Below are 27,057 nucleotides of genomic sequence, written 5' to 3'. Positions count from 1 at the left end.
GCCTTTTACTAGTACATTTAGTGCCAATCAGTTTCATATTTTTTATAGATAGCATTTTTCCTCCCTTGAAGCTTTTAGAATCTTCAATATGATTTGAAATTTAAGATTTAATACGTTTTAGAATTTCATGATAATGGGTCCAGGTAATTGATTTTTTTTAACCAATTAATTTACTCAAAACCTAGTAAGTCTTCTCAGCTTGAATATTCATAAACTTTTCATCTCTGAAAAATTTTTCATTTTTTTCTGTCCTTATGAAACCCTTATTTTTCCTATCTTTCCTTTTTGTCTCATATTTCCTGTCTCTATGCTTTTTCTATATTCTTGTATATTCCCTTAATTTTATCTTCCAATGAATGTTTTTAAAGGGCTGTTAGGTTTTAATTTTAAGAATTAATTCTTTTTCACTAATTGTTCCTCTTACATAGAAATGTTTTGCGGTGGGGGAAACCCCTCTGCTTAAGTGCCTCTCAAATCACTTTTATTATCATTAAGTAGCCCTTTCCCCCTGAATTATCTGTCTTCTTTTGAGTTCAGTTTTACTGATTTTTCATCTTAGTCCTTCCTTTTCGTGCTGGTTTTCATTATGTGTCCTGTTCCCTGTTGATATTTAATAACAATATCTTGAGTGGATATTTATATAATGGGGTGGGGAGACATATCCAACTGGAAGCTCTATGTACTTGGAAAAGGATGAAATCAGCAGCTTAGCTGTAGATGCAACCAGCAGAGAATCTGTAGTCAAGCTAACAGCCTGCCAGATGCCAGAATAAGAGCAGGCCTGCGGTAGAGCAGCACTATGCACAGCGGGAGCCTTAGTGCTCCTCAGATAGACAGTGCCATTTCCTAAGAGCAAGGTCTTTTCAGTCTTGCCCAGGGCCAGATGCGGACTGTTGGCTGTACTGTCCAAGCACTTTGGGTGCCAGGGCTGTGAAGGCTAACTACTTCAAATACAAATCACCAATCCATCCACCTCTTTTCAGCCCAGCTTCTCCTTCTGGATCTCTGTTATACCTCTAACTCCGCATGAGGAGCTTTTGTGAAACTTCTCAGGACAGTGAAAAGTCTCCCCTTCACTGTGACCTTTTTATGGTTATTCTGGGCTATAGCTTTACCCCTGAGTACCATCCATCCATATGCTTCCTTCCATTTTTTATTTTTATTTTTACTTTTTTGTCTTCCAGGGATTATTGAAATTTCTATGTCCCTCTATCTTTACTATTAGAAAAGTATTTCCTTTTTTTATTTCTTTACAATTTAATGGAGTCTCAGGAAATGGTAAAGAGAAATACATGTACTTGACACACCATCTTGAACTAGAAGAAAAGTATATGTATTAAAAGCTCCCAGTGAAACCGGACAATCAGTGGGTCCGCGCTGCCTGTCGCTCCTTGAGCCAATTAAGCAGAGACGGGGTTGAATCATATATGAGCATTTATTCCAATTCTGCCGGTAGTATCGGAGAGCAGCAGGTCATCCACAAAAATCTGCTCTGCCCCCCACCATAAGCCAGCTGCTTATATTGGGAAGAAGGACAAAGATTACATGGAGAAGTAGGCAAAAGGGTATGCCAAATGGGCAGTTTACAGGTAATGCGGGCTGGAGATTTGCAGGTATGGGGTATGCAAAGGCTGGGGGGTTTTCAAAGGGATGGTGGCTCTGGTTTCTGCAACAAGGTTGTTAATCTTTCCATGATAATAGGCAGCTCCCTGATGGGGAGGATGGGCTGAATTTCCAGGTAAGCTCCCAGGTCTTACATGCAACTCCCAGCCAGGTTAGAAGGTGCCTTTCTCTAATCAGAACAAAACAATCATAGTTAACAGAGCATGATTAATATTTCTTGCAATTATAGCTGGTCCGCAATATTCTATTTCTGCCCTATCACCAGGAGATTGTGATGATCGGCCAAGTTTGGGAGACCCTGTTCTAAACTATCTTTTGTTCATACTTTCCCTTTCTTTTAATCACTGAACATTTATTCCTTTGTAACTCCTTGCATCCTTCTTACTACTTAATAATTTTCATCAGGGCAGGATTATGTCTAATTATTATTTGCGTTTAACCTATTGCACCCTACCTATCCCCTTGCACAATGTAAGGCACATCTTAGAAGTTCAATAAATTATCCTTGAGTAAAAGAATGAATAAATGAATGTATGAGTGAAGAAACGATATGCATTTGAGTAAGTGGTTTCTCTAGTTTTTTATTCTGCTTTTATTTATTCAGGTGGTATTTAGGGGGAAAAAAAAAAGCCAGCCAGCTATATGTAGCCATTCACGATTAATCCATTTAAAAATAGATACAGTGACTCATTTTTATTTTTTAAAGAAACTTTCCATTTCCAATAGCCCTATTTCCATTAAGAATCACTTCATAATGCACAAGCTTTTAGCTTGCAAATGGTTTCATTTGAGTTTCATACCAGGAATAGCTTGTATGAATCCATAAACATGAATGAGGCTTTTCTTGTGGGATTTTCCTATTTTAGTCCAATGCTTATCTCAAATTGAACCCATTTGGGTGAATTCTGCTGCCATAAACCCATTTAAGCTCAAAGTTGCCATTGTAAATGGCAGGATTAAAAGCAAACATACCTCAGTCATCATTGATTCATATCTCAGACATAGACAATAAGATAAATATATCTATTAAAATATATTAGGATAAAAATGGTTAAAACCAATCATCCATTTTTATCATTCTTCAAGGTGAGTCTAAATTTTTAATAAGCAACGTGCATAATCCTTACCTTAATAAACTCCTTTTAATGAGTGTGGGAATAAAAATGCTGAAATTTAAAAATATGAGTGGAAAGAGCAGACAGCACATTTATTGAAAGATTATTCTAAGATCTAACTTGTGAAAAAGTTTTTCTTTACCACAGACCTGATATTTTCCATTGAGTTAGTGAAAGGTTTTAGCCAGTTTAAATAGTGACTATTTCCTTCAATCAGCCAGTGTTTTCACTCTATACAGGTGATTCCCAGATTGTGCATAAGCATTTACATCAGCCAAGAAAGTCCACGAGGAAATATTGTATTAATCTATGGTCCAGGGCTTTAGTGGTGGAAAAGGAGAGAACTGGGCTGATTTGAATATGTGTTGAAGTTAAAAGAATTTGCTGATGGATTGTATAGTGAGAGAAAGAGATAGAGACAAGACAATCCAAGGATTTTGCCTTGAACCCCTGGAAGGATAGAGTTGCTATTAACTTCAACAGGATGACTGCAGGACAAGTAGGTTTCAGAAGGAAATCAGGAATTCCGTTTGGGGTAAGTTTGAGATATCTATTAGACACCCAAGTGGTATACTCAATTGGAAATATGAGCCAAGAGTTCTGGGTGAGTTCTGGGTAGGAGATATAAATTTGGGAGTCTTCAGAGCGAGGGTGGCCGAGCCCCGCGCGGCCCAGGCGCTGCTGCTGCCGCTGCAAAGCAGGAGTGCCTCCACCCAGAAGGTCTCGGGCTGTCCACCACTCCGTGCCAGACCCATGGGTGCCTCCCCGCCAACAGCCACCACCCTCCTCCCGTGTCTGGGTGGGGCTCCTGCCCCGCCCCTCACTGGGCGCACCTGCCCTCCCCCCACAGTCGCCACCCCCTCCTGCATGCAGCCCCAGGTTTCCTCCCCTTTTCCATTCCTGCATCTTTTTCTTGTTCCCTTTCTGTATTTCTATTTCTCATCTTGGCCTGTCTGCATGCAGGCCTGTTCTCCTCTCCCTCTTCTTTCTTATCCCCTCCTATCATATCCTATCCTACCCCAGGCCTTGCAGCTGCCTAAGCAGAGGGTGGGGACGCAGCATGCTGATCCAGTCGTGATGTGACACTGTAACGGATAATTTGCATATTTCTCTATTATTAGTATAGATAGTTAAGATTGCCAGAGGAATTACGCCACATAAGAATATGTAGTTGCAAATCACACAGCACACTTTATTACTCACAAGGTTCCTGGTGCCGTGGGCTCAGACTTAACGGGAACAGGATCCCCGGGGAAGAGTGGCGTCCTCTGCGGGCAGCAGCGGATCCGTCTTTGGGTGGCTGGCCGTCTGGTTGGGTCGAGTCAGCGGGAGGAGGGCGACCGAAGTCTCGCAATCGGAGGTTCGGCGGTTCTTCGGCTGTCCGGCATGGACCAAGAGGATGATCGATGTCTGAAGTCGGGGACCCATTTTTAAGTCTGTTCTGACCCACGGCAGTCCAGGTGGCTATCAGTAACATATGTCATCACACAAGTGTTAATCAGAGTACAAGCTGGTTTTCAATCACAGTGTCACTCAGAAGGTGTCTATCAGGTTTACATACGTCATTCCTAAGGGTAGCATTCAGCTATGGTCTTATCTACATGGTGCAGCTAGGGCTTGGCCAGAGTGGTCATTCCCTGTGCTCTTTAATATTTCACACAAGTATTTCACAAAAAAATAATTTTTCTACATTTCCTATAACACTCTTTAATTGTTTTCTATTGCCATAATATTATAATACTCTCCACTTATTTCCTATCATTATCACTATTACTATGACACTAGTAAAAACCGATTCACTACTCAATCAAAGCTTCCAAACAAGGCCCCATAAATGCCTCTTTTTCCCACTCATCACAGAGAAGAAATCCTGTAGTACTCATTGTCCACGCACCTTCCTTCTCCATCACTGTCACCAGGATCTAGAGTTTCGTAGGCCTTGAGAAACCGGAGGATTTGCTGGTATCCTGTTATTTTGTTTATCCCCCTAAACTTACCTTTCTGTATCTCTTCCTATCTGATTTGCACTCAGGACTGATTTGGGGGATAGTGTTTATATACATCTGTGGGCAATGATATATTTCTTCTTCCCTACAGGCACTAACTATTTGGCCTATTTAAGCTTCATTTCTTCTTGGGAGTTTAATTATTCTCTCTCTTTTTTTGGCTAGTGTCTCTTGCAGCAGCAACAACATATGGGCTTCCAAAGTCCTTTCTAGGACTAATGTGCTGCTTTCTCCTTTTCCATTTTAGGGGACCTGGGAAGTTCAGGAGATGATTACTTTGCATACTACACTTGTTCTCAATATCTAAAATTTAGCATGATCAGACTCAACTTCTTACTGCTGCTGTCAAAGTTAAACAAAGCTGACACCAAGTAGAATGGTAAAGACAGTATATCAGTATACACTGAGTGGCCAGATTATTATGATCTCTGAACACATAATAATCTGGCCACTCAGTGTATATCCTATATAATAAAAGGCTAATATGCAAATTGTCCCCTCGACCAGGAGTTCGACCAGCAGGCAGGCCAGCCAACCGCCTATGTCCCCTCCCCCTGGCCAGGCTGGCCGGACCCCACCCATGCACGAATTCATGCACCGGGCCTCTAATATATATATATACACACACACACACACACACACACACACACACACACATACACACACACTGAGTGGCCAGATTATTATGCGTTCAGAGATCATAATAATATGGCCTCTAGTGTATACTATTGCAATAGGGAAGAGGATCAAGTGTGAACTTAACTCAACTCCAATCTGTACAGAAGTGACTGGGCATTTTAAATGGAGAATGAGGGAGTAGAAAGGGAGGAGAACAGGGGATCCTTAGAATCAGGAATGTGAAAAATATGAAGTGTGGTCTGTGTAAAGGTTGATTAGGCCAGTTGTGTCTATTAGCTGGCAATTATCAGTTAGGACCTTGCCCTTCCACAGAGACTGGGAGACAGAGGCCCCATCCTTCCTGAAGTTTACATTGTAAAGTATGGCCTTCAGGTCCTTAAGAAAGACAGTCTTGAATTGTGGGAGGTTCATATACATATCAAAAGGACAAAGGAAGGATTCACAATTGTAAGCCCTGTAGGTAAGTGCTGTAATGCAGAATGGGCCAGGGGCCTATTTGCAGCTGTTGGCTAGGACAAAGGGAATTTTTTGGCAGACTTAAACTCCCCCAGGCAAGCACTTTAAGGGGTCATCCTAGGCATAAGGTCTTGAGCTCTTATAAACTATGTTAATGTTTTTGTTTTTTAAGTCTTTTAATGTGGGGTAAGCGATTGGATGAAAGCATGTGTTGAGAATCTGTACTTTTTATACGCTAAGGTTGAGGCATAGTAGAGGGCTCAGAGCAGCCTGACTAGAGTTTGCTCAAACAGAGAATGTTTCTCACTGAGTAATTTTAAGACGTGTTATTTTATTTTAATTAACAAAAATTATTTGCCAAAGCCTCCATTTCTTCATCTGTAAAATAGGCATTTTAGCATCACATATAGCTCTTGGCAGCATCTAGTACAGCACTATCCAATAGAAATATAATTCCAGCTCACATGTCATTCTCAATGTCCACACAGCCACATTTTTTAAAAAGTGGAAATAAAGTTAATGTTAACTTATTTACCTAATATATTCAACATATTCACATGTAATCAACATTTTTAAATTATTCATAGATTTCTACGTTCTGGTCTTCGTCCCAAATCTTTGAAATCCGATGTGTATTTTACACTTACAGCCCCACACTTCGGACCAGCCCATTTCAAGCGTTCCACAGTCACACGTGGCTCTTGCATTAGACAGCACAGGTCCAGACAGCTAAGCAGCAGGCCTTGCTGACGTAGGCGTGGGGGCGGGACCCAGCCAGTTCGGGGCGGAGCTTCTCGGAGAGGGCGTTTTGGGCCTCGTCAGCCGCCGTAGGAGAGCGCCGGCCGCGGCGGCGCCACGTTCCCTGCGGCGGCTGCGGACGAATCTGCTGGGCTCCCGGGTGGTTCCCGTCCACCATGGCCTTCACCCTGTACTCGCTGCTGCAGGCGGCCCTGCTCTGCGTCAATGCCATCGCGGTGCTGCACGAGGAGCGATTCCTCAAGAACAGTGAGTGGGACGTGGGGCCGGGCGGAGGTGGCGGCGGCACTGCCCGGGGGCGCGGACCCGAGACCGCCGCGCGGGCGACAGCCTGGGGCGGGACAGGAGGCGGCAAAGGGCTTGAGGTTAGGGCCCTTTCTCGCGGGGGTGAGGGGAAAGCCGAGCCATTTGCATCTCACCAGCGGGGTGAAGATGGTTCCACAGACGCCCGCTGCGTGCCGGGCCCTGGGGGTGGCACTGGGGACCCTGCAATGAGCCAGGGACGCCCCTGCCCGCGATTACTTTCCGTTAGTCATTTAATGCACTTCTCTGACCGCTTATGGTCGAAAACCGGGGTTTGGGTTTTCAGAGAAAGAGGGAAGGGCGTGGCTCATTGGGAGCACAGGTAATTGGGTGAATGAACTGATGGAGGGCTATGGGGGTTCGTGGGCTTTGGGGCTACGAGGAAAGGGAAAGTGATGGTATTATCACGGCATCCAGCCACCCACGTTCCAAGAAAGTTTATTCAGCACATAGTTTTGGGTATCTACGATGTGCCAGGAACTGTACTGGAATGATAGAAAAATGAAGACACAGGTTATGCCAACCGGGACCTCACAGTCCCGCACCACCACCACCCCGACCACCACCCCGGCCATCCTGGGCATCACAGGCTGCTCGCTTGCTGTAGGAGGCACATTGAGGCACCATTTGCCACAGTGTGCCAGTTATATTTGTGTGAATCATTGCAACTCAAACCCATGAACAAGATTATTATGTTTATTCCTTCAGAATAAATTTACTGCCCTAACCGGTTTGGCTCAGTGGATAGAGCGTCGGCCTGCGGACTGAAGGGTCCCAGGCTCGATTCCGGTCAAGGGCATGTACGTACGTTGGTTGCGGGCACATACCCAGTAGGGGAGTGTGCAGGAGGCAGCTGATCCATGTTTCTCTCTCATCGATGTTTCTAACTCTATCCCTCTCCCTTCCTCTCTGTAAAAAATTAATAAAATATATTTTAAAAAATTCACTGAGCACAAATTATGTGCCAGGCCCACGTAGTAAGAGCTGATGAGGTTACAGCAGTTATCCTGACCTTCTAGTGGAAGTTAATCTAAATAAAACTGAACAAGTCACAATAACAAAGATGCAGAATATTATGGAAGAGAAGCGCAGTGAAATTTTAACCTGTGAATCTGTGAAAGCTCCTTGGAGGACTTGTGTCTAACCCCAAATCTGATTAGTGAGTAAACATTAACGAGGTGCAGGTGAGGAGTTGGGAGAAATTGAGAGGGTGTGAAAACCGGGGGGCAGGTGAAAGCAAGGTCCTAAGCAGGGCAGTAACTTGACCAGATTTGTGTAATTTGCTATATAGTACGGAGAACAGGTTGGAAGGGTCGAGAGTGGACAAGTAGAGACGGTGGGTACACTATCAGTTGGGTGGGCATAATAAGAATAATAACAACTAATACTTAACACTGTGTGCCCAGGTCTGTATCACACGCTTTACATATATTGTGTAACCCTGACAGCAACTTTATGCGATAGTTTTCATCCCCACTTTACAAATAAGAGAGTAGGTAACCTAAGATCACGCAGCTAGAAAGTGCCAGACCTAGGATTCAAACATAGGCAATCTGACTCAAAAGTCCATCTTTTCACCACTATACATACAGAAAAGTAGAAGAGATCATGTTGTGGGTTTAATTGTGCCCCCCCCCCCCCCCCCCCCCCTCTTACCCAAAAGATAAATTAAAGTCCTAGCCCTTGGTACCTGTGAATGTGACCTGAGTCTCTGGAGGTATAATTAAGATGAAGTCACACTGGATTAGGATGGGCTCTGGACCCAATGAGGTGTCCATGCAAGGAGAAAGAGATACAGAGGCAAACAGACACACAGGGGAAGAAGGCCATGCAACAACAGAGGCAGAGACTGGCTTGAGGCAGCTCCAGGCCAAACAGCCAAGGTTTACTGTTAACTGTGGGAAGCTAGGAGATGGTCGTGGAGGAGATTATGTCTCAGAATCTCCAGAAGGAACCAATTCTACAAACACCTTGATCTTAGACTTCTAGACTTTAGAACTGTGAGAAAATAAATTTCCTGTGTGTTGAGCCATCCAGTGTGTGCTGCTCTGTTATGGTAGCCCTAGGAAACTGTTACAAATCAGGAGATACTTTAAAGGTAGAAAAGGCAAAATGTATTGTTTGGACATTGGAAATAAGGAAGAAAGGAGAAGGTCAAAGATCTCTCTTTGTTTTCAGGCTTAAGCAACCGAGTGAAGGGTTGTACCTTTACCGAGTTACAGAATACTGGAGGAAAATGGGGTGGTAGTGGTGGATAAGGTGAAGAGAATGAAATAAGTTTAGGACATGCTGAGTTTGAGATTATGACTGTGAGATAAGCGAGCAGGGATGTGAAGTAGTAGTGAGTTGGACTTAAATCCTTAAATCAAAGCAAGAGCCACAGTGGAGATTGAACTTTGAGTTTCTCAGCCACAGATGATAAATGAAGCCATATGTAAAGATGAAATTGCTCAGGGAAAGAAGAGTACAAAGGGAATTGGTGACCAATATAGCCCTTGAATCGCTTCCAGTAAACTAGGAATCGAAGGGAACTTCCTCAATTTGATAAAGAACATCTAGGAAACACCCTCCTCACACCTCTCACACCCCAGGTAACATTCTATATAAGAAAGAGCTAATATGCTAATTAGACTGAATGGCAGAACGACCGTCCAGAGGGACGACCTTCCGGACTAAGCTGCAGCCGAGAGGGCTGAGCCCCTTGCAAGAATTTCGTGCATTGGGCCTCTAGTCTACACTAATAAAAGAGTAAGATGCAAATTACTGTACCTTTGCGATGCCCACCAGCCAATCAGGAGCGAGTATGCAAATCAACCCAACAAAGATGGTGGGTTAATTTGCATATGCAGGCGCCGAGTGGCCATGGCGGACGATGCAGGCGTTCTGCACCGCCCCAGCCGCTCCGGGCCTCTGGGCAGTGTGGGAAGGCGGAAAGGCAGCTCAGGGCCAGAGCGAAAAGGCGGCTCCGGCCAGAGCGAAGGCGGTGCCGGCAGCCAGGGGAAGGAAGGCCCATTCTTGCACGAATCTTCGTGCATCAGGCCTCCAGTTATATATAATTATGAAAAACTGAGTGTTTTCCCCAATTAAGAATAAGAAAAGATGCCCTTTCTTGCCACTTCTAACATTGTACTGGAGATTCTAGCCAGGGCAATTAGATGAGTAAAAAGAAAAGATATCCAGATTGTGAGGTTGAAAGAAGCAAAACTAACTCTTGTTTGTAAATGACAATCTTGTATAGAAAATTCAAAGGAGTAACTAAAACTATTAAAACTAATAAATGAGTTCAGTAAGGTTATAAGACACAAGATCAGTAACAAAAATCAATTATTTTCCTATACATGAACAATGAATAATAAAAAAAATTAAACAGTTTTGTTTATAATTTCAAAAAGAATGAAGTACTTAGGAATAAATTTAACAAAAGTGTGAATCGCATGCTATGAAAACTACAAGGTATTGTTGAATAAAATTAAAGAATAAATATTTTTAAAGATAATTAAAATAAAAACATCCTCTGCTCATGGATCAGAAGAGTTAATGTTGCTAAGATGATACCAAACAATAATATTGATTTACAGATATAATGCAATGTTTATCAAAATCCTAGTTGGCTTTTTTTTTTTTTTTTTGCAGAAACTGACAAATTAATTCTAAGGAAAAGGGAAGGGACCAAGAATAGCCCAAAATAAATCTTGAAAAAGAAGAGCAAAGTTAGACAACTCACACTTTGAGATTCCAAAATTTACTACAAAGCCACAGCACTCAAAACATTGTGGTACTGGCATAGGATCAACATGTAGACCAATGGAGCAGTCTTGAGAGTCCAAAAATAAATCCTTATGTTATGGTCAATTGATTTTTGACAGGGAAGCCAAAACAATTCAGTGGATAAAGAATAGTCTTTCAACAACTGGTGCTGGAACAACTGCATATCCATAGGAAAAAGAATGAAGTTGAACCTCTGCTTCATACCAAACACAAAAATTAATTCAAAACCATAGACTTATAAGCTGTGAAACCTAAAGCTATATGACTCTTAGAAGAAAATATAGGCATAAAGGTTTGTGACTTCGGATTAGACCAGGGGTGGGGGTCGTGGGGAATCATTTAGTCTGGCCCTGCCAAGGCATTAGGGGTGAGTTAATTAAATGTTTGACCAAATACAGCAAAATTAAGTTGATAATTTTGAATGGCCCTGAACGATGTTATAAATATCCAAATGGCCCTTGGCAGAAAAAAGGTCCCCCACCCCTAGATTAGACCAAGTTTTCCTAGATATACAACACTAAAAGTAGAAGAACCAAAAGAAAACTACATAATTGGGCTTCATCAAAATTAAGAATTTTGTGCCTTTTAAGGACACCATCAAGAACATAAAAAGACAACTACAGAATGGGAGAAAATATTTACAAATCATATATATGATATATGACTGCTATTCAGAGTGTATAGAGAACTATTACAACTCAATAATAAAGGGTAAACAATCCAATTTAAAAATTTGGACAGGTTATCTGATGGCTAACATTAACCATTAGAGAAATACAAATCAAAACCATAATGAAATATACTTCACACCAATTAGGAGGACTATAATAAAAAAGATAGTAATGTGTTGGTGAAGTGGTGGAGAAATTGTAACCATTTATACATTGTTGGTGGGAATATAATGTGGAGTAGCAGCTTTAGAAAATAGTCTGGCAGTTCCTCAAAATGTTAAACATTAGTAGTTACTATGTGATCCAGTGATTCCACTTTTAGGTGTAGCCAGAATAATGAAAACAAACATCTACATAGAAGAACATGAATGTTCATAGCAGCATCTATAATAATAAAAGCATAATATACTAATTAGACCGGACATCCTTCTGGATGTCCTTCTAGATGACCTCCCAGATGAAGCTGGGGCTGCAAGGGAAGCCCAGGTCCCAGTTTCCTGCCGGAGGCCAGAGGGAAGCCCGGGTCCCAAGTGCCAGAGGAAAGCCAGTGCTGGCAGCTGGGGGAAGGAAGGCCTACTCTTGCACAAATTTCGCTCATCAGGCCTCTGGTCTATATATATAAAAACCTAAGCGACTGTTACAACCGGAATGACTGGTCAACCAGTCGCTGTGATGCGCACTGACCATGAGGGGGCAGACGCTCAATGCAGGAGCTGCCCCCTGAAGGTCGTGTTCTCCCCTCAGCGGGAGCACTGCTCAGCTGACTGACCCATCTTGGCAGCCCACCACCCCAGCAGCAATCAGTCACTCCCTCAGTAGTCCTGCAGGTCTAATCTCCAGAGAACAGGTCAGGTACCAACAGATCAGCGCCGTTGGCCAGACGGATCTGGATCCCGGGCCATCAAGGGCATCCCACCATCCACCTGGAGGGTCGATCATGTCCTGACCCCCCACCCCCCTCGGGACCCCACCCGTGCACGAATTCGTGCACCGGGCCTCTAGTGATTTATAATAGCTAAAAAGTGGAAACAGTCCAAATGTCTACCAACTGATAAAGAGATGACTATTGTGGTGTAGCCACACTATGTAATATTATTTGTTAATAAAAAGGAATGAAATATTGCCATATACGACATGCCAGGACCTTGAGATCATTATGCTAAGTGAAAGAAGTTAGTCATAAAAGACTGCATATCATGATTTCATTTATATGAAATGTCGAGGATAGGCACTATATAGAAACAGAAAGCAGATTAGTGGTTGCTTAATGCTAGAGGGGTCTGAGGGGTTGGGAAGTGGTTACTATTGGGTACAGGGTTTCTTTTGGGGGTGATAAAAATGTTCTAAAATTAAGTGTGTACAACTCTGTGAAATATTTAAACCACTGAATCGTGCACTTGAAATGTGTGAACTGGATGGTAGGTGATTGTGTCTCAATAAAACTGTTTCTTTTAACCACACATTTTTTTAAAAATCAGACAAGTATTTATTATATCCAGTACTAATTATGAGTAATACAAAAGAAACATGAAATTATATTAGTCAGCTGGGGCTACCAAAACAAAAAAATCATTAAGCAAAGTGAAATCTTGTTTCATGATATTGATATCATGTATAAAATAAAGACTTGTTCTCTGTCAAGTTGAAGGGTTAACAGGTCATTGAGATTTTTAAAAACTGGAGTCATGCAATATGACAGGTGAACCTGAAATAAGGACAAGAGAAAGACACATTGTAGAAATGAGGACATGTAAGTCTTCAGGAGAATGTGTCAGGCAATAAAAAAGGAACTAGCAGGTAAAGAAAAAATGATTTATAATATCAGGAAAATGATGTAGGAAAAGGTGAAAGACTCATTTACAGAAAGTAAGTGGGATAGTGAGCTAAATTCCTCACCTCAAATCAGAGAAATGAAGAAAGATCGAGGAGGGGGGGGGTGATTTGCCCCTGCTGGCATGATAGAGCATGCTCTAAAGGCCTGACCAAGCTGTGACCAGTTTTAGCTTAAAATTACCCCTATGTAATGTATATGGTGAATCTCGGTTACTAGTACAGTGTCGTTATACTGATAATAATGTTGGGCTTCATAAATTCTGAATTGATCTAATTAATTTTTCAACTTGACACTGCTTTTTCAGTTCTGACTTGAAAAATACTTTGTTAGTTTAAAAAAGGAGTAAAAAAATCAATCAGGGTGTTACAGTGTTCATCTTTACCATGGAATAATTTATTAGATATAGTATAATTTATAACACCACCGTGGAAATGAAATGAGTCTTTGTTGCTTATCAAAAGTAAAAAATATACTGTAAAGTATTTCACTTAGTGTTTTTAAGTCATCTGACTTTATTTTTTATGTCTTTAACAAAGGCTCAAGATAATCTTTTAGAAAATGACTAATGAAGGAGCAAGGCAAGGGCACAATACATTTTAACACTGCTAATCGTTTTTATATTATACAGTTGGCTGGGGAACAGACCAGGGAATTGGTGGATTCGGAGAGGAGCCAGGAATTAAATCTCAGCTAATGAACCTTATTCGATCTGTAAGAACCGTAATGAGAGGTAAGAAGAAAAACTACTAGAACACTCTTAAGTTTTAATTTTGTGGTTTGATTTAAGTAGCAAAGCTTCTGGGTGTGAATACTATCACATACCACCTTTGTAGCAGGAAATTTTTTTCTCATTAACCTGGCTTTATTGCTTAAAAGTTACTGGTTTCTTTCTTTCTATGCCTCTTATTTCTAAGCCAGTTGGTGCAAATTGAATGCTCAGTGGTGTAACCTGTTTGTATGTTACCTCAGAGTTGAAAGACAATGATATTCTTGCCTTTTGGAAATTCTGTTGCTTCCAAGTGGTAAAGTCATCTAAAGTCCCATCAGGCTTTCAAGAGAAAAATAAAGGTCCCATATTTGCTATTCTCTTAGGAAATATTTTAGAGTACCTCAATAAAGAAGAGTACAAAACCTTTTATTGAAAACCATTAAAACTAGGGTCTCTCTGTCTTCCTCCTTTTTTTAGCTGCTTTAATCACAACTCTGAACAGGATGATTCATTCTTACTTTGGTGATAAAACTATGGAATCATCTTTGTCATATTTCTAACGTCAAGTATCCCTGGTAGCCATATGGGTCTATTTCTGCCTAGTCCGGTGTGCTTGTATGTTCCCAGAGCTACACTAGCACCATCCACAGATGTTTTCATATTAATCTACTTGTATCACTGTGACCCTTATCCCCAGTCACACAAGCCCTCTTTAAGTTTTGGAGTTTATGATCCAGTGCATGTTTGAATGTTCTTGTTATAAGTATTTGTAATATGATTATGATGACATATTGTTAGGTATTGCTGACCTTCCTGGATGCTAGTAACTATGACTTAGTTTTCTTTCTGATATTTTCTTTATAACAAACGTTTTTTTGTGTTTTTTTTGCAGTGCCATTGATAATAGTAAACTCAATTGCAATTGTATTGCTTTTATTATTTGGGTGAAGATCAATGGAGGAAATGGAGACTCAGAAGAAGAGATGTCAGCGGAAGTTATTACTTTTGTCTTTATTGGAATATACATATCTTAGCTGTCCCTGAACTTGACAAAAATGTAAACATGATAAAAAAAAAAAACCAGAGTCCCTATTTATCTGATTTTTTTTTTTAAATGTTGCACTTAAAGTTTCATTATAAAAAGATCAGATCCTCAGAGGTAGTAACTATCCAGGATTGGAATACATTTGATTGCTGACTGTTAATAAAAGTTTGTGCTATGGTTAAGATTGTTCAAAGGGTGCAGGACTGTCACTTCTGTGTTTTTAGAGCTTCTTCTCTCACTTCTCAGGGATGATTTTTTTTTAACTTTTGAAGTTCATTGTGACTTAGTTATGCTCAGAGAGTGATTATCCTCCTAGATAAAACTTAAAGGATTTAAAAACTAATTACTACATATAAAGTGATAAATAGGTAATTGGGATGGTTTTATTTTGACCTCTGGTTAAATATTTTGTCTATATTGTCTTGGCTATGAAAAATTCAAATTCATAGTCACTATCGAGGAGCAATACAGTCTGACTTTAGGGAGAATTATAATTTTGTAAGTCAGTCACATGGCGATTGTGTTTTTGTTTTAAATTATTTTCATGCATTTCTTATTTTAATAACTGGTCTGAATAATGAGACCAGATTAGTATCTACATATTTTCATTGGTAGAAAAGTATAGACCCTTTTTGCAATGGTGACTTATTTTTTGAAATCAGCATAAACATTAGCCTCTAAGAGCAATCCTGAACAATCACACTTATAAACTATACTATGTAAGAAGACTTATCTATGTAAGAAGACTTACGTATGTAAGAAGCATTTACCTGTCTCAAAAGTATCCATGTTTCCATTCCTTGGAATAATACATGAAGGCTTGTGAGTCTTAATTCTTATTTCCATCTGTCACTAGGGCATTCATGCTGGATAAGTTTTGTTTTGATGTCTTAGACCATTCTGTATTTAACTCATCCCATAATACAGTTTTATGCAGAAAGAATAAAACTATGTAAATGTTTTTTTCTAGAAATTATGGGTTATAATATTTAAAAGGGGTAGAATTGCATCTTTGTTTATAGCACAACATTTGTAAATAAAGTAAAATTTCTAAGTCAAGCACGTGTTTTTTTACCTTAGTGTATACCTGTCAGGTGCTAATGAAATAATCTCATTTTGTGTGTAACACTTCTTATATATGTTTTCTGTAAAATCACTAAGCACAGTTTTAATGAAAACATTCACAATCCACTTTTTAAAAATATATATTTATACTGATTTCAGAGAGGAAGGGAGAGGGAGAGGAGAGATATAAACGTCAATGATGAGAGAGAATTATTGATCAGCTGCCTCCTGCACGCCCCCTACTGGGGATTGAGCTTGCAACGGGGCATGTTCCCTGACCAGGAATCAAACCTTGACCTCCCAGTTCATAGGTCAAGGCTCAACCACTGAGCCACACCAGCCAGGTCATTTTTTTTTTCTTCAGTGAATTGAATTGACATCAAGAAGACTCAACTTTTATATGACTTAATTTACTTCTAAAACTGAAGCAAGTATTGGATGCCTGTTGGCCATCCCTGAGTTACAGATGGATTATCTTTGGGCCCCAGGCTTATAGCTGAACCAAAGAAAAGTACCAGGGATTCACAGTTGATTACTTGGTTCATGTGGGTAACATATTCGGCACTAAAAGGCAATGTTCTATTGACCTTACAAAGAGCTCATGCATGAGTCTGACTGAGTGTAAGCCACTGACCAGATTCAAAAGAAGCAGTTAATTGAGGGTACTCCCATTTCTCCAACAGCTATGAGCCATACAGAATTTTAAAAATAAAAGAAACTGTCCTGATGCCGTTTTCATGTAAGACATTGCACCACACCGTGCTCATTTAGTGTCAGATACTGCAGAAGTTCACACTCTCATTAGGGAATAGGCACAGCAGGGCAGGATCAGAGTATTCTGTAACAAAGCAGTTCTGGGGAAAGTGAAGCACTGAATATCAAAGTATTCCATCTCTGGAAGCCACTTACACATTTCTAACTTTAATTTGCCTGAGGGGAGCTCCGCAAGCTTTCACAGGTTAACCCTGGCTTCCCCGGGGCAGTTGTGATTTAGTAGCCATAGTATCATTTTAGTAGGCAGTAATTTAAGTGCCCTGCTTGCCTGCCCACATCCTCCTCACTCATTCTCAGAATTAACAATCTGTGATCATTCTGGCCTCCAAATATCCCAATTCAATTCCTGATCATTCTGGCCTCCAAATATCCAGTTCAATTTCCTCAGTGAATTGATGACATACATCAAGAAGACTCGTGAGCAACTTTTATGTTCAATTTATGGTGTTATGTATTCTGACCCTGCATCTATTTGCCTCTGACCTGTCATGAAGGATCTTGGCTCTAGTCTATAAATGTTTTAATTTTTTTAACCCTTGCTCTAGGAAATGTATGTTTATTTTAGTGAAAGTGTGAGAGAGACATCAATTCGTTGCCTCCCCAACATGCCTCGACTGGGGATCAAACCCACAACCTTTTGGTTTACAGGATGATGCTACATCCCAGCCACCCAGCTAGGGCTCTAGTCTATATTTACCAAATTTATACCCTAATACTTTTTTAAAAAATATATTTTTATTGATTTCAGAGAGGGAGAGATAGAAACATCAATGATGAGAAAATCATTGATCGGCTGCCTCCTGCACACCCCCTACTGGGGATCGAGCCTGCAACCCAGGCATGTGCCCTTGGCTGGAATCAAACCTGGGACCCTTCAGGCTGCAGGCCAAGACTATCCACTGAGCCAAACTAGCTAGGGCTAAATCACTTTTTCATTGATTTAGTTTCAAAGTTATTACCAATAATAAAATTTTGATGTCATGTCAAATGGAATGTATTTTTGCTAAAATTTCCTTAGCTCCTGGTTGGTCATGATATGTCAGATATTGTGAAACTATTATGTAGACAGAATGGGCAATGTCTAAGGATATTAATGATCAAGGTAAGTTTTGGAAACCTACCCTTTTTGTTTCAGTTCTGATACTGCTTTCTTTACATCTCCACTCCATCTTTTTCTTTCCCAAATCAGCCCCTTCCTTTTGAGGTCCCATCCCTGTTTTTGTTCTTGTTAATCCTCACCCAAGGATATTTTCCCATTGATTTTTAGAGAGAGAGTGGAAGGGAAGGGAGAGACAAATATTTATGTGAGATACATCAATTGGTTGCCTTAAGCATGCACCTTGACCAGGGGCCAGTGATGGAGCCTGCAACCGTGGTAGGTGCCCTTGACCAGAATTGAACTCGGGACCCTCTATCCACTGAGCCAAACCAGCTAGGGCAGGTCCTATCCCTTCTTTGGCAGCAAAGCCATTTGAGTCTTTTGATGAGGAGGAAGCCATTGATTCTCTTTCATTATTCCACATCATAGTGAATGACCCAATTGCCCAAACCTGGAACCTAGTAATTATCTTGATGCCTTCCCTTCCCTTACCCACAATATATTACCAATTTCTATTTTACCACCTAAAGGTCTCTTGAATTTGTCTCTTTTGTGGTTTTTCCCCACACAGTTTAAGAATCTCTCTTATAAACCTACAGTACCTTCTTGTCTAGATTCTCATTTTGACACCTCTCCTATCTGCTCTCCATACTGCAGCCAGACTAAGCATTAGGGAAAAAATGTGTGTCTTAATACCCACTTGTGTAAAATCCTTCAGTGGTGTTTTAATCTCATCAAAAACAGTCTCCTAGCTCTGAACGGGAAACTAGGAACAGGTTTCTTTTCCTTCAACCAAGTGGGCCCTTACATAGAAACAGACTTAACAAGTGTGAATAAGACAAAAACAACCTCCAGGCCAGTGGGGAGGAAAAGCATAGGGTCCCTGGTCCAGGGACCAGAAAGGGTTACAGCTGCAACATGGCTGACTGCAGCACTGCGCAGGGGATGTTGGCTGGTGTTTTAGCAGCATCTGAATCTCCAGTCAAGGACACAGCAGTTTTGTCCAAAGGTTCCGTGTGTGTAAACCAGGGCGTCCTATTATGTCGGAACTTTTTTCATTTAGTCATTTCCATAGAGAATGCATCAGATGACCATCTCTGCAGTCAAGTAGTTCATTTGGATCTAAGGGAGACAAACAGCGACTCCCAACGTGGGTGGGAGCAGTGAGGAAGGTGGATCTAAGTAACCCAAAATATTGCTTCCCTGGAGGTGATAGGTTAAGGCCTGTGGTAGCACTCTCTAAGGAGAGGCAGGGTGGGCAACGACCATGTCAGCTTTTGGGGTAGCTCATTCAGGAAAAGAGGTAATGGTTAATAGCAGTGTCAGTATTCAAGTAGCAAAGCAGAGCATGACCTCAGAGACGGGGTGTTTCAAGGAAAACTAGGAGATGACTTCTGAGTTACCCCTCGAGAATGTGGAGGGTTGCAGCAAAGACGTGACCCAATAAAACTTGGCTCGACCTTGGTGCTGCGGCACGGGAAACATTTACTGAGCAAAGGCAGGGGGCTTGGTATTTCCTCTTGCATCGTGGCAGCGCCCTTGAAAAAAAATGGGTCTCCAGAACAGTCTATCGTTCTTTTCGATGGTGGTAAAGGAGCAGAACTAAATCCGGTGCTGGGTGTCCGAGACCCGAGGGAAACCCTGGACAGATGGGGCGGAGATGGACTCGGGGGGAGGCGGGACTTCCGTTGTGGTCCTGGGCCCAGCTTCCGCCGTAAATCCAGAGCTGCCCCGGGCGCTCTGGACCCGCGGCGAGGACGCCGTGACTGCGGGGCTGTGCGACTTTCCTGTTAGCGGGGCCTTTGTGAGGACGGAAAGGAGCAGGGGTGAGGAGCCGCCCGGGGGCTGCCGCCCGCCCGCTTGTCTGGAGGCTGCATCTCTTCGTGGGAGGGCTCCAGGCCTTACCTGTTTGCTTCTCTAGGCCACGCCTCCTGGGGCAGGGACCAACCCGCGCGCTTGCTCAGTGAGGACTGTCACGCCCCTCCGATGGGCACCGCCCCCCTGGGCCGTGGCGCTACCGCGCATGCGCGGAGAGGACGCGCGTCGCTTCCGCCGGGCCCTGGGTGCGTGTGGCTGTTGTTGCCCCGGGGGTAGAGCGCGACTCAGGTGTCGGTGGTTCTTCGGCACGTGCCCTCGGACTGTATTTGGAAGCTGGAGTCTTTCCTGGTCAGTCTGGCGTTTGCTAGGCCCTGGAACGTGGGCTGGGGCGGAGTGCAGAGACCAGTCCCGAAGCCCCTCCCCACGCGGGATGGCGGGAATCGCCGTTTCGTGCTGAAAGATTCTAGTTCTAGAAATCGTAGAGACCCGGATTCTTAAGTTTACTTAATTCGAAAGTCTTTACTGAGCGCCAAATAGTACAGTGGGAAAGGCAACAGAGCCCCATAACTCACAGAACTTAACCGTTGGGGCGGTGTAAGTGTGATAAGGAGAGCACGCCGTGTGCGGGGGGTGGGGTGGGAGGGGGGGTCCTGGCCCAGCCCCGGAGAAGAGGAGTTGAACCCAGGAATGCCAGAGGAAATAGGACCCAGGGACAGAAGGAGTAGGCCAGGGAAAAGGAGGATGTAGGAGGGCAGAGGTGGTAGGATTCAGGGGGCAGAAATGGTCCCAGACGGAAGTCCAGCGATGAGGGGGGTTGAGTGTAGGACTCCTGCCCACTGCAGTGGAACTTGATGTGGGAGTCTAGACCAATGAGGTGAAGAGGTAAACCTGGGCTCTGTACAGCAGTTTTCATTGTTCAGACTTCATCCTGAAGAAATTAGGGAGCCACTGGGAGATTTTTAATTTCATTTATTGAGTGCATCCAGTGGTTCCAGACTTTTCTCCTGGAAGTATGTAGGGAAGAGAAGAGAATGTGTACGCCCCAGAGGTTCTAGGAGGCATATTCTGAACAGCCTTAACCTCCCAGAAGAAAATTTTTATTGAAATCTCGTTTTATGTTAAATATTTATGCAAGTATCGAATTACATGCCACAATATATCCTTATTTTGATACAAAATGGTTTCTGAAACTCAAGTTACATTTAATGCTTTAGGACATTGCATCATATCTTGTGATTTTTGCAGTCCTTGACACATCCATCATGTGCCCTTCCCTCTGTCCCTTCTCCCCCACACATGCATAACCCTGACTTTCTATGTGTGGAACACTGTTCACAATACATGTCTTATTTTCTTTAATCTTCCTATCAACCATTAGAGGCAGGTGTTATCCTTCATATTTCGGCAGTGAAGAAACTGAGGTTGAGAGCTTAAGAAAATTGCTCACGTTCACATAGCTAGCGAACTGAGGCATGTACAACTCCTTAGTTCTTGCCCTTCACCACTGCATTTCCAGGGATGGATTTGCAGCTGGAAATAGAAGGTTCAAAGCAGGGAGGCCATTTAGAAAGTTGTTGAACTGGACTAGATGAAAAGTGATGATTCCAAAACTAAGTTTTAGTAATGATGAAGAGAAGTGAGTGGATTCAAAACTGTAAAGGAGGTAGAACTGGCATTTGGCAATTGAATGCATGGGAGGAAGGAGTGGGAGAGCCTGCTGGGTACATCTGGATTGATGGTGCTGCCATTCACTCTTATGGATCTTAGGAAAAAGAGCAACTTTGAGGGTTGTTAATTAGGACTTGTTGAATTGAGATGCCCCTTGAATATTCAAGGGGAGATGTCCTCTGAAGTATCTTGAAGAGTTCCTCTTAGGATGAGAGAGCATTTGCCTCGACTTTGTACCAGTATGGATTGTTTATGTCTCTTCTATGGTATATCCTATATAACTTGTTCAAACTGGGAGATGATGGAATATGGGCTGAAGATAAACCAGGAATATGGACTATCTTTGAAGCCTTTACAGTTCTTCTGGGGGTGATACTATATTTTACAATTCCATTTGTTTTTGAAAAACAATTTTTTGTGTGCTATCAAATAACTTATTTTCCTCTTATTGAGACATAATTGACATATAACATTATACTAGTTTCAGGTGTACAACATAAAGACTCAATATTTGTATATGTTGAGAAATGATCATCATGATAGGTCTAGTTAATGTCTGGCAATATACATAGCTAATTTTTTTTTTCTTGTAATGAGGACTTTGAAGAACTATTCTTAGCGACTTTCAAATATGTGATACAGTATTATTAACCATAGTCACTATGCTTTTGACCCCCTTCACCCATTTCTCCCTCCCATCCTCCTATTCTGGCAACCACCAATCTGTTCTCTGAATTTAGATGCAATATAATAATCTCAGTTCTCCTAATATTGCTCTATTGAGTCGATGCAATTCTAGTCAGAATTCCAAAAGGTAGGATTTTATTTTGATGGGAAATGACAGTCATCAACAGGTTCACGGTTTGTTGTGGGTAATGGTAATGGTATGAGTTCCAAAACTATTCTGTGATTATAGTATTGAGCACCAGGTGTACCGGTTAATAATGAGGATTTTTTTCAATAGATGGAATTACACATATGTTGATATATATGCAATTTGATATGTGTGCTATTTTGTTGTATTGACAGCAAACTTCAAAACTTCATGTGTCAAATTTGCTGACAGTGTTAACATCATAGATATTTTTTTCTCGTAAAAATGTCGAATTTCATGCCAAAAAAAAGCATTTGTGGGAAGTTTTAATTCATTGCTTTATTTTGAAGAAAAGTGCTGCTGAAGTTTATCGTATACTTCAGGAAGCTTATGGTGAACATGCTCCATCTCAAGATACTTGTGAACGCTGGTTTAAACGCTTTAAAAGTGATGATTTCTATGTGAAAGACAAAGAACATCCAGGTCAACCGAAAAAGTTTGAAGACCAATAATTACAAGCATTATTGGATGAAGATGCGTGTCAAACTCAAAAACAACTTGCAGAAAGATTAAACGTTGCTCAGCAAACAATTTCCGACGATCGTTTACAAGCAATGGGAAAGATTTTTAAGGAAGGAAAATGGGTGCCACATCAACTGAACGAAAGACAAATGGAATACCGAAAAGTCATCAGTAAAATGTTGCTTCAATAGCACGAGATAGTGAGAGAGTGCGGGGCTGTCTTTTTTGCATTGAATTGTGACTGGCGATGAAAAATGGATTTATTTTGAGAATCCCAAATGCACAAAATCATGGGTTGATCCAGGTCAACCATCAACATCGACTGCAAGGCCAAATTGCTTCGGAAAGAAGACAATGCTCTGCATTTGGTGGGATCAGGAAGGTGTGGTGTATTATGAGCTTCTAAAACTAGGTGAAACTGTTAATACTGATTGCTACCAACAATAAATAATCAATTTGGACCACACTTTGATCGTGAAATGACCAGAATGTGCCAGAAGACATGGCAGAGTAATTTTGCTTCATGATAACGCACCATCATACACTTCAAAACCAGTTAAAGACACATTAAAAGATCTTGCCTTGGAAGTATTAACCCACCCGCTGTATTCACCAGACCTTGCTCCTTCCGATTACCACTTGTTCCTATCGATGGCACACACACCTGAGCAGCACTTCAAAACGTACGAAGTGGAAAATTGGGTCTCTGAATGGTTTGCCTCAAAACAAGAAAAGTTCTATTGGGATGGTATCCACAAATTACTTGAAAGATGGGGGAAATGTGTAGCTAGCGATGGACATTACTTTGAATAAAGCACTTTTGATGTTTTTCTTGAAATTATTGTGTTTTCTTTTATTATAAAATCCACATTATTAACCGGTACACCTGGTAAATGAGTAAATGTAATGTTGATGTTTAGAAAATCAGGGTTCTCAAATGGGGGAAAAGAACTATGAATGTGGAATGGGATGAGAGGAAGGACACTGTGGCATTGATTTGGAATTGAAGATCATAATGAATTCATAATTTAAAAAATATATACATTTTTGCCCTGGCTGGTGTGGCTCAATTGGTTAGAGCAGCAGTCGCCGTGGACCGCTGGTTGGTGACCGCTGGGTTAGATCATTGTTCTGTGGACCAGAAGGTCACAGGTTCAATTACCTGTACCTGTGTTGCAAGTTTGATCTCTGGTCAGGGCGCATAAGGGAGGCAACCAATTGATGTATCTCTCTCACGTGGGTGTTTCTCTCTCTTTATCTCTCTCTCTCTCTCCTTCCCTTTTCCTCTCTCTAATATCAGTTTTTAAAAATCTAATTTAAAAAAAAAATGCCCTGGCTGGTTTGCCTCAATTGGTGGAGCATTGTCCCATGCACCTAGAGGTTGCTGGTTCGATTCCCAATCAGGGTACATGCCCAGGTTGTGGGCTCACTTTCCAGTAGGAGCTGTTCAGGAGGCAGCCAATCAATGTTTCTCTCTTTCCATCTCCCTCTCTTCCTAAAAATCAATTAAAAATTTTGTTGAATAAAAATATAAAAATATGTACATTTTTTAGCACTGCAATTCTTTTTGTCCTTTGAATATATTTTGTTGAAGAACTAGAGTCGGAGTACTCTGTGTCTTAACAAGATTAGTTTACTTCTGTTTGTATTTTATTTTTGAGCTGGCTTAATTTAAACTTTAGTATATAAGCCATTAATATGGTTCAAAGCCAAAACTAAAAGCATGGGCAAGTTAGTGACTTCTCAGTGCCTGAATTTGCTAGTCTGGGTAGGATTGCCTAGAAGATTCAATAAAGTGATAAGGACTGCAGAGAACTTAGCATGGCGCAGAACATATACAGCATCCAATAAATGTGAGCTGTTCTGGCTTTTCTCCTTCCAGCCACTTCTCTTTTCCTGTGACCCCAGGCCATACATTATGGGGTAGAAGTAGTCAAGGCCTATAGTGGGGCTAACTGAAGAAGTATATTTTGAGTTCTGGGGCTTACTGCGGGTTTATTTAGTTTTTATGTTTCTACCTTATATGCAGAGATGACTGACTTAGAGTGGGAACAGGCTTTGGGAAATGGGAGGAGCAAAGGAGCTATAAGCTATAAGCTGGGAAAGAATTCAGGGAGCATCTTGGCCACCTGAAAGGAATGCCCCTAAGAAAGAACAACACTTAGAAGGACAACACTGGCAATCTAGCATATTCCTGGCAGCTTTGGGAGTTGGACCAGCAGCAGGGATTAGCAGGCCTATGTTGAAAAGGAGAAAATCAATGCTTTGGGGGGTAATGTGTCTTCCAGCCTAGAGCTCGAGACTATAGGCAGAAGAGAAAGAGTGAGACATTATCTTGCCTCCCTAACCCATATTCTGAGGAGAAACTTGGGACCAGAGCAGGGAAGACACTTGGCCAAAGTCACACAATGAATTTGAGGCAGAATGAGGACCACCCCCCCGAGCCTACTGACTGTCAGTCCCAAGCTCCACGATCACATTTCATAGGGAGCTAGCTAGGACAGAGATGTCTTCCCTCCACCCACCATCTGTCCCAAGGTAAGATGTCATTAAGCTCTTCCCATAGACTCTCCACAAATTTGTGGTAATTACCTATTTATATCTCTCAGGTTCTTTCCCCCTTTCCCTCTGCTTCTCAGCTTAAAGGAGATGGCTTCTCCATGTCCGCTCTCACATAGGGCTTGACACATAGAAAGTGCTTAGTAAACATTTGCCCTGTAAAGATACAAGTGAATACAGCAACATGGCAACAATCCTGTAAGGATACAGATGAGCACAATACCCTCAGACTCAGCAGGACCCCAGAGAAATGTTCACATCTATGTTCACCAGGAGATATGTACAAGGAGGTTCAAAGAGGTCCTCTTCATTATAATAAAACTAGAGGCCCGGTGCATGAAATTCATGTGCGGGTACGGTCCCTAGGCCTGGCCTGTGATCAGGGCCATCTTCCCCAGCTACCAGCAGCCAATCCTGCCCCCCCCCCCACAACCCACCCCCAGTTCCCTGTTTGCCATCGGGCAATCAGAGCCTGCTGGCTGGGGTGGGGCGGGGAGAGAAGGGAGAGAGAGGGAATGGGGAGGGACCAAGAGGTGGTCAGTGCACCTCATAGTGACTGGTCAAGCAGTCGTTCTGGTTGTTCCACCATTCGGTCGATTTGTATATTTTGTCGATTTGTATATATATATATATATATACACACACACACATACACACACACACACACAAGATATTCATGATCAGGGGGACAAATAAAGTATATATCCATACAATGGAATTCTATACAGTAGTGAAAGTGAATGAACAGTGGCTACATGTGTTAACATGGAGACATTTTCCAAGCATGATGTGGACTGGTAAGGCAAATCACTAAGAGTAGAAAGAATAACAATACAAAGCTTTCAACACATCAAAATCAAGAGAGTAGTTTTCTTGGTGAGAGGAAGAAGGGAAATTAGTTCAAAGAAAGGTACACAGAGGGCTCCAACTCCATCTGTGATGTTTTATTTCTAAAGTTGAATGATGGGTAATGGAGGTGGTTGTATTATTCTTGATACTTTTTTTGTATGTCTGAAATATATCATTATTTTTTATTTTTAAATCATACCTTATACTCCACTGTGTTTAGGATATACCTCACAATACATTTTAAAGACAAAATTTGCAAAAGGAACTTTTATATTACTAAGTAAGAACAGTATTTCCTGACTTTAAAGTTACTTTATGACTTGACCAGTACATACTATTACAGGTCAGGTTATACAGTAACTTGTACATACTATTAGCTCCTTGGCCATATATGTCATTTCAGGTTATAATAGTGGAGGTGAGTGATTAGAACATACCATATTTTCCGGCGTATAAGACGACATTTTAACCCAGGAAAATCTTCTCAAAAGTTGGGGGTCGTCTTATACGCTGGGTGTCGTCTTATACGCTGGGTGTCGTCTTATAGGGCGGGTGCTGAAACTTCCGAGCTGGACTGGAGAATCTGCGGTCGCCGCATATGGTGGGGGGAGCTCAAAAACGGCCGCACTCCATTCATTTCAGTGGAGCCAGACGGAGACCGCAAGTGTCTTCGTCTCCGGTGGGCTCCTTTTTGTGCCGCATGCAGTCTCTGTCCAGCTCCATTGAAATGAATGGAGTGCGGCCAGGTGCTCGCCGCAAACGGCGGGGATGCGGCCGCGGCCGTTTTTGAGCTCCCCCCCCCCACCATATGTGGCGACCCTATGAAAGCAGCAAGGGCGGCGCTGTACAAGTACGGCAGAAGAAAATCCACTCACCAGGATTCGTGGAAAGAAGTGACTTAACGTGGTCCCGATGACAAGGTGAGGGGGCGCCTCACTGGGAAGGTGTAAGTGAAGGGCAGAAC

At 41.9% G+C, this 27,057-nt stretch overlaps 2 protein-coding genes across 2 annotated transcripts in view; both read left to right on the top strand.

The window, feature by feature from the left end:
• The first annotated feature begins 6,656 nt into the window (after positions 1-6,656).
• IER3IP1 (immediate early response 3 interacting protein 1) lies at positions 6,657-15,984 on the top strand. The gene is made up of 3 exons (XM_008148263.3): positions 6,657-6,844; positions 13,800-13,901; positions 14,773-15,984. Exons 1-3 carry the CDS (start codon positions 6,754-6,756, stop codon positions 14,826-14,828), a joined length of 249 nt encoding a protein of 82 aa, XP_008146485.1. The 5' UTR covers positions 6,657-6,753; the 3' UTR covers positions 14,829-15,984.
• A 3,795-nt stretch (positions 15,985-19,779) lies between these two features.
• HDHD2 (haloacid dehalogenase like hydrolase domain containing 2) overlaps positions 19,780-27,057 on the top strand; it is a 28,927-nt gene continuing 21,649 nt past the window's right edge. The window contains exon 1 of the mRNA XM_008148262.3: positions 19,780-20,029. The gene's annotated coding sequence lies outside the window, so the exon portion shown is untranslated. The remainder of the gene's footprint in view (positions 20,030-27,057) is intronic.

Source organism: Eptesicus fuscus, chromosome 12 (assembly GCF_027574615.1).
Source record: "Eptesicus fuscus isolate TK198812 chromosome 12, DD_ASM_mEF_20220401, whole genome shotgun sequence".
Classification (NCBI taxonomy): Eukaryota; Metazoa; Chordata; class Mammalia; order Chiroptera; family Vespertilionidae; genus Eptesicus; species Eptesicus fuscus.
Note: the sequence above shows the minus strand (reverse complement) of the source record. Positions and strands in the feature narration are given on the sequence as shown.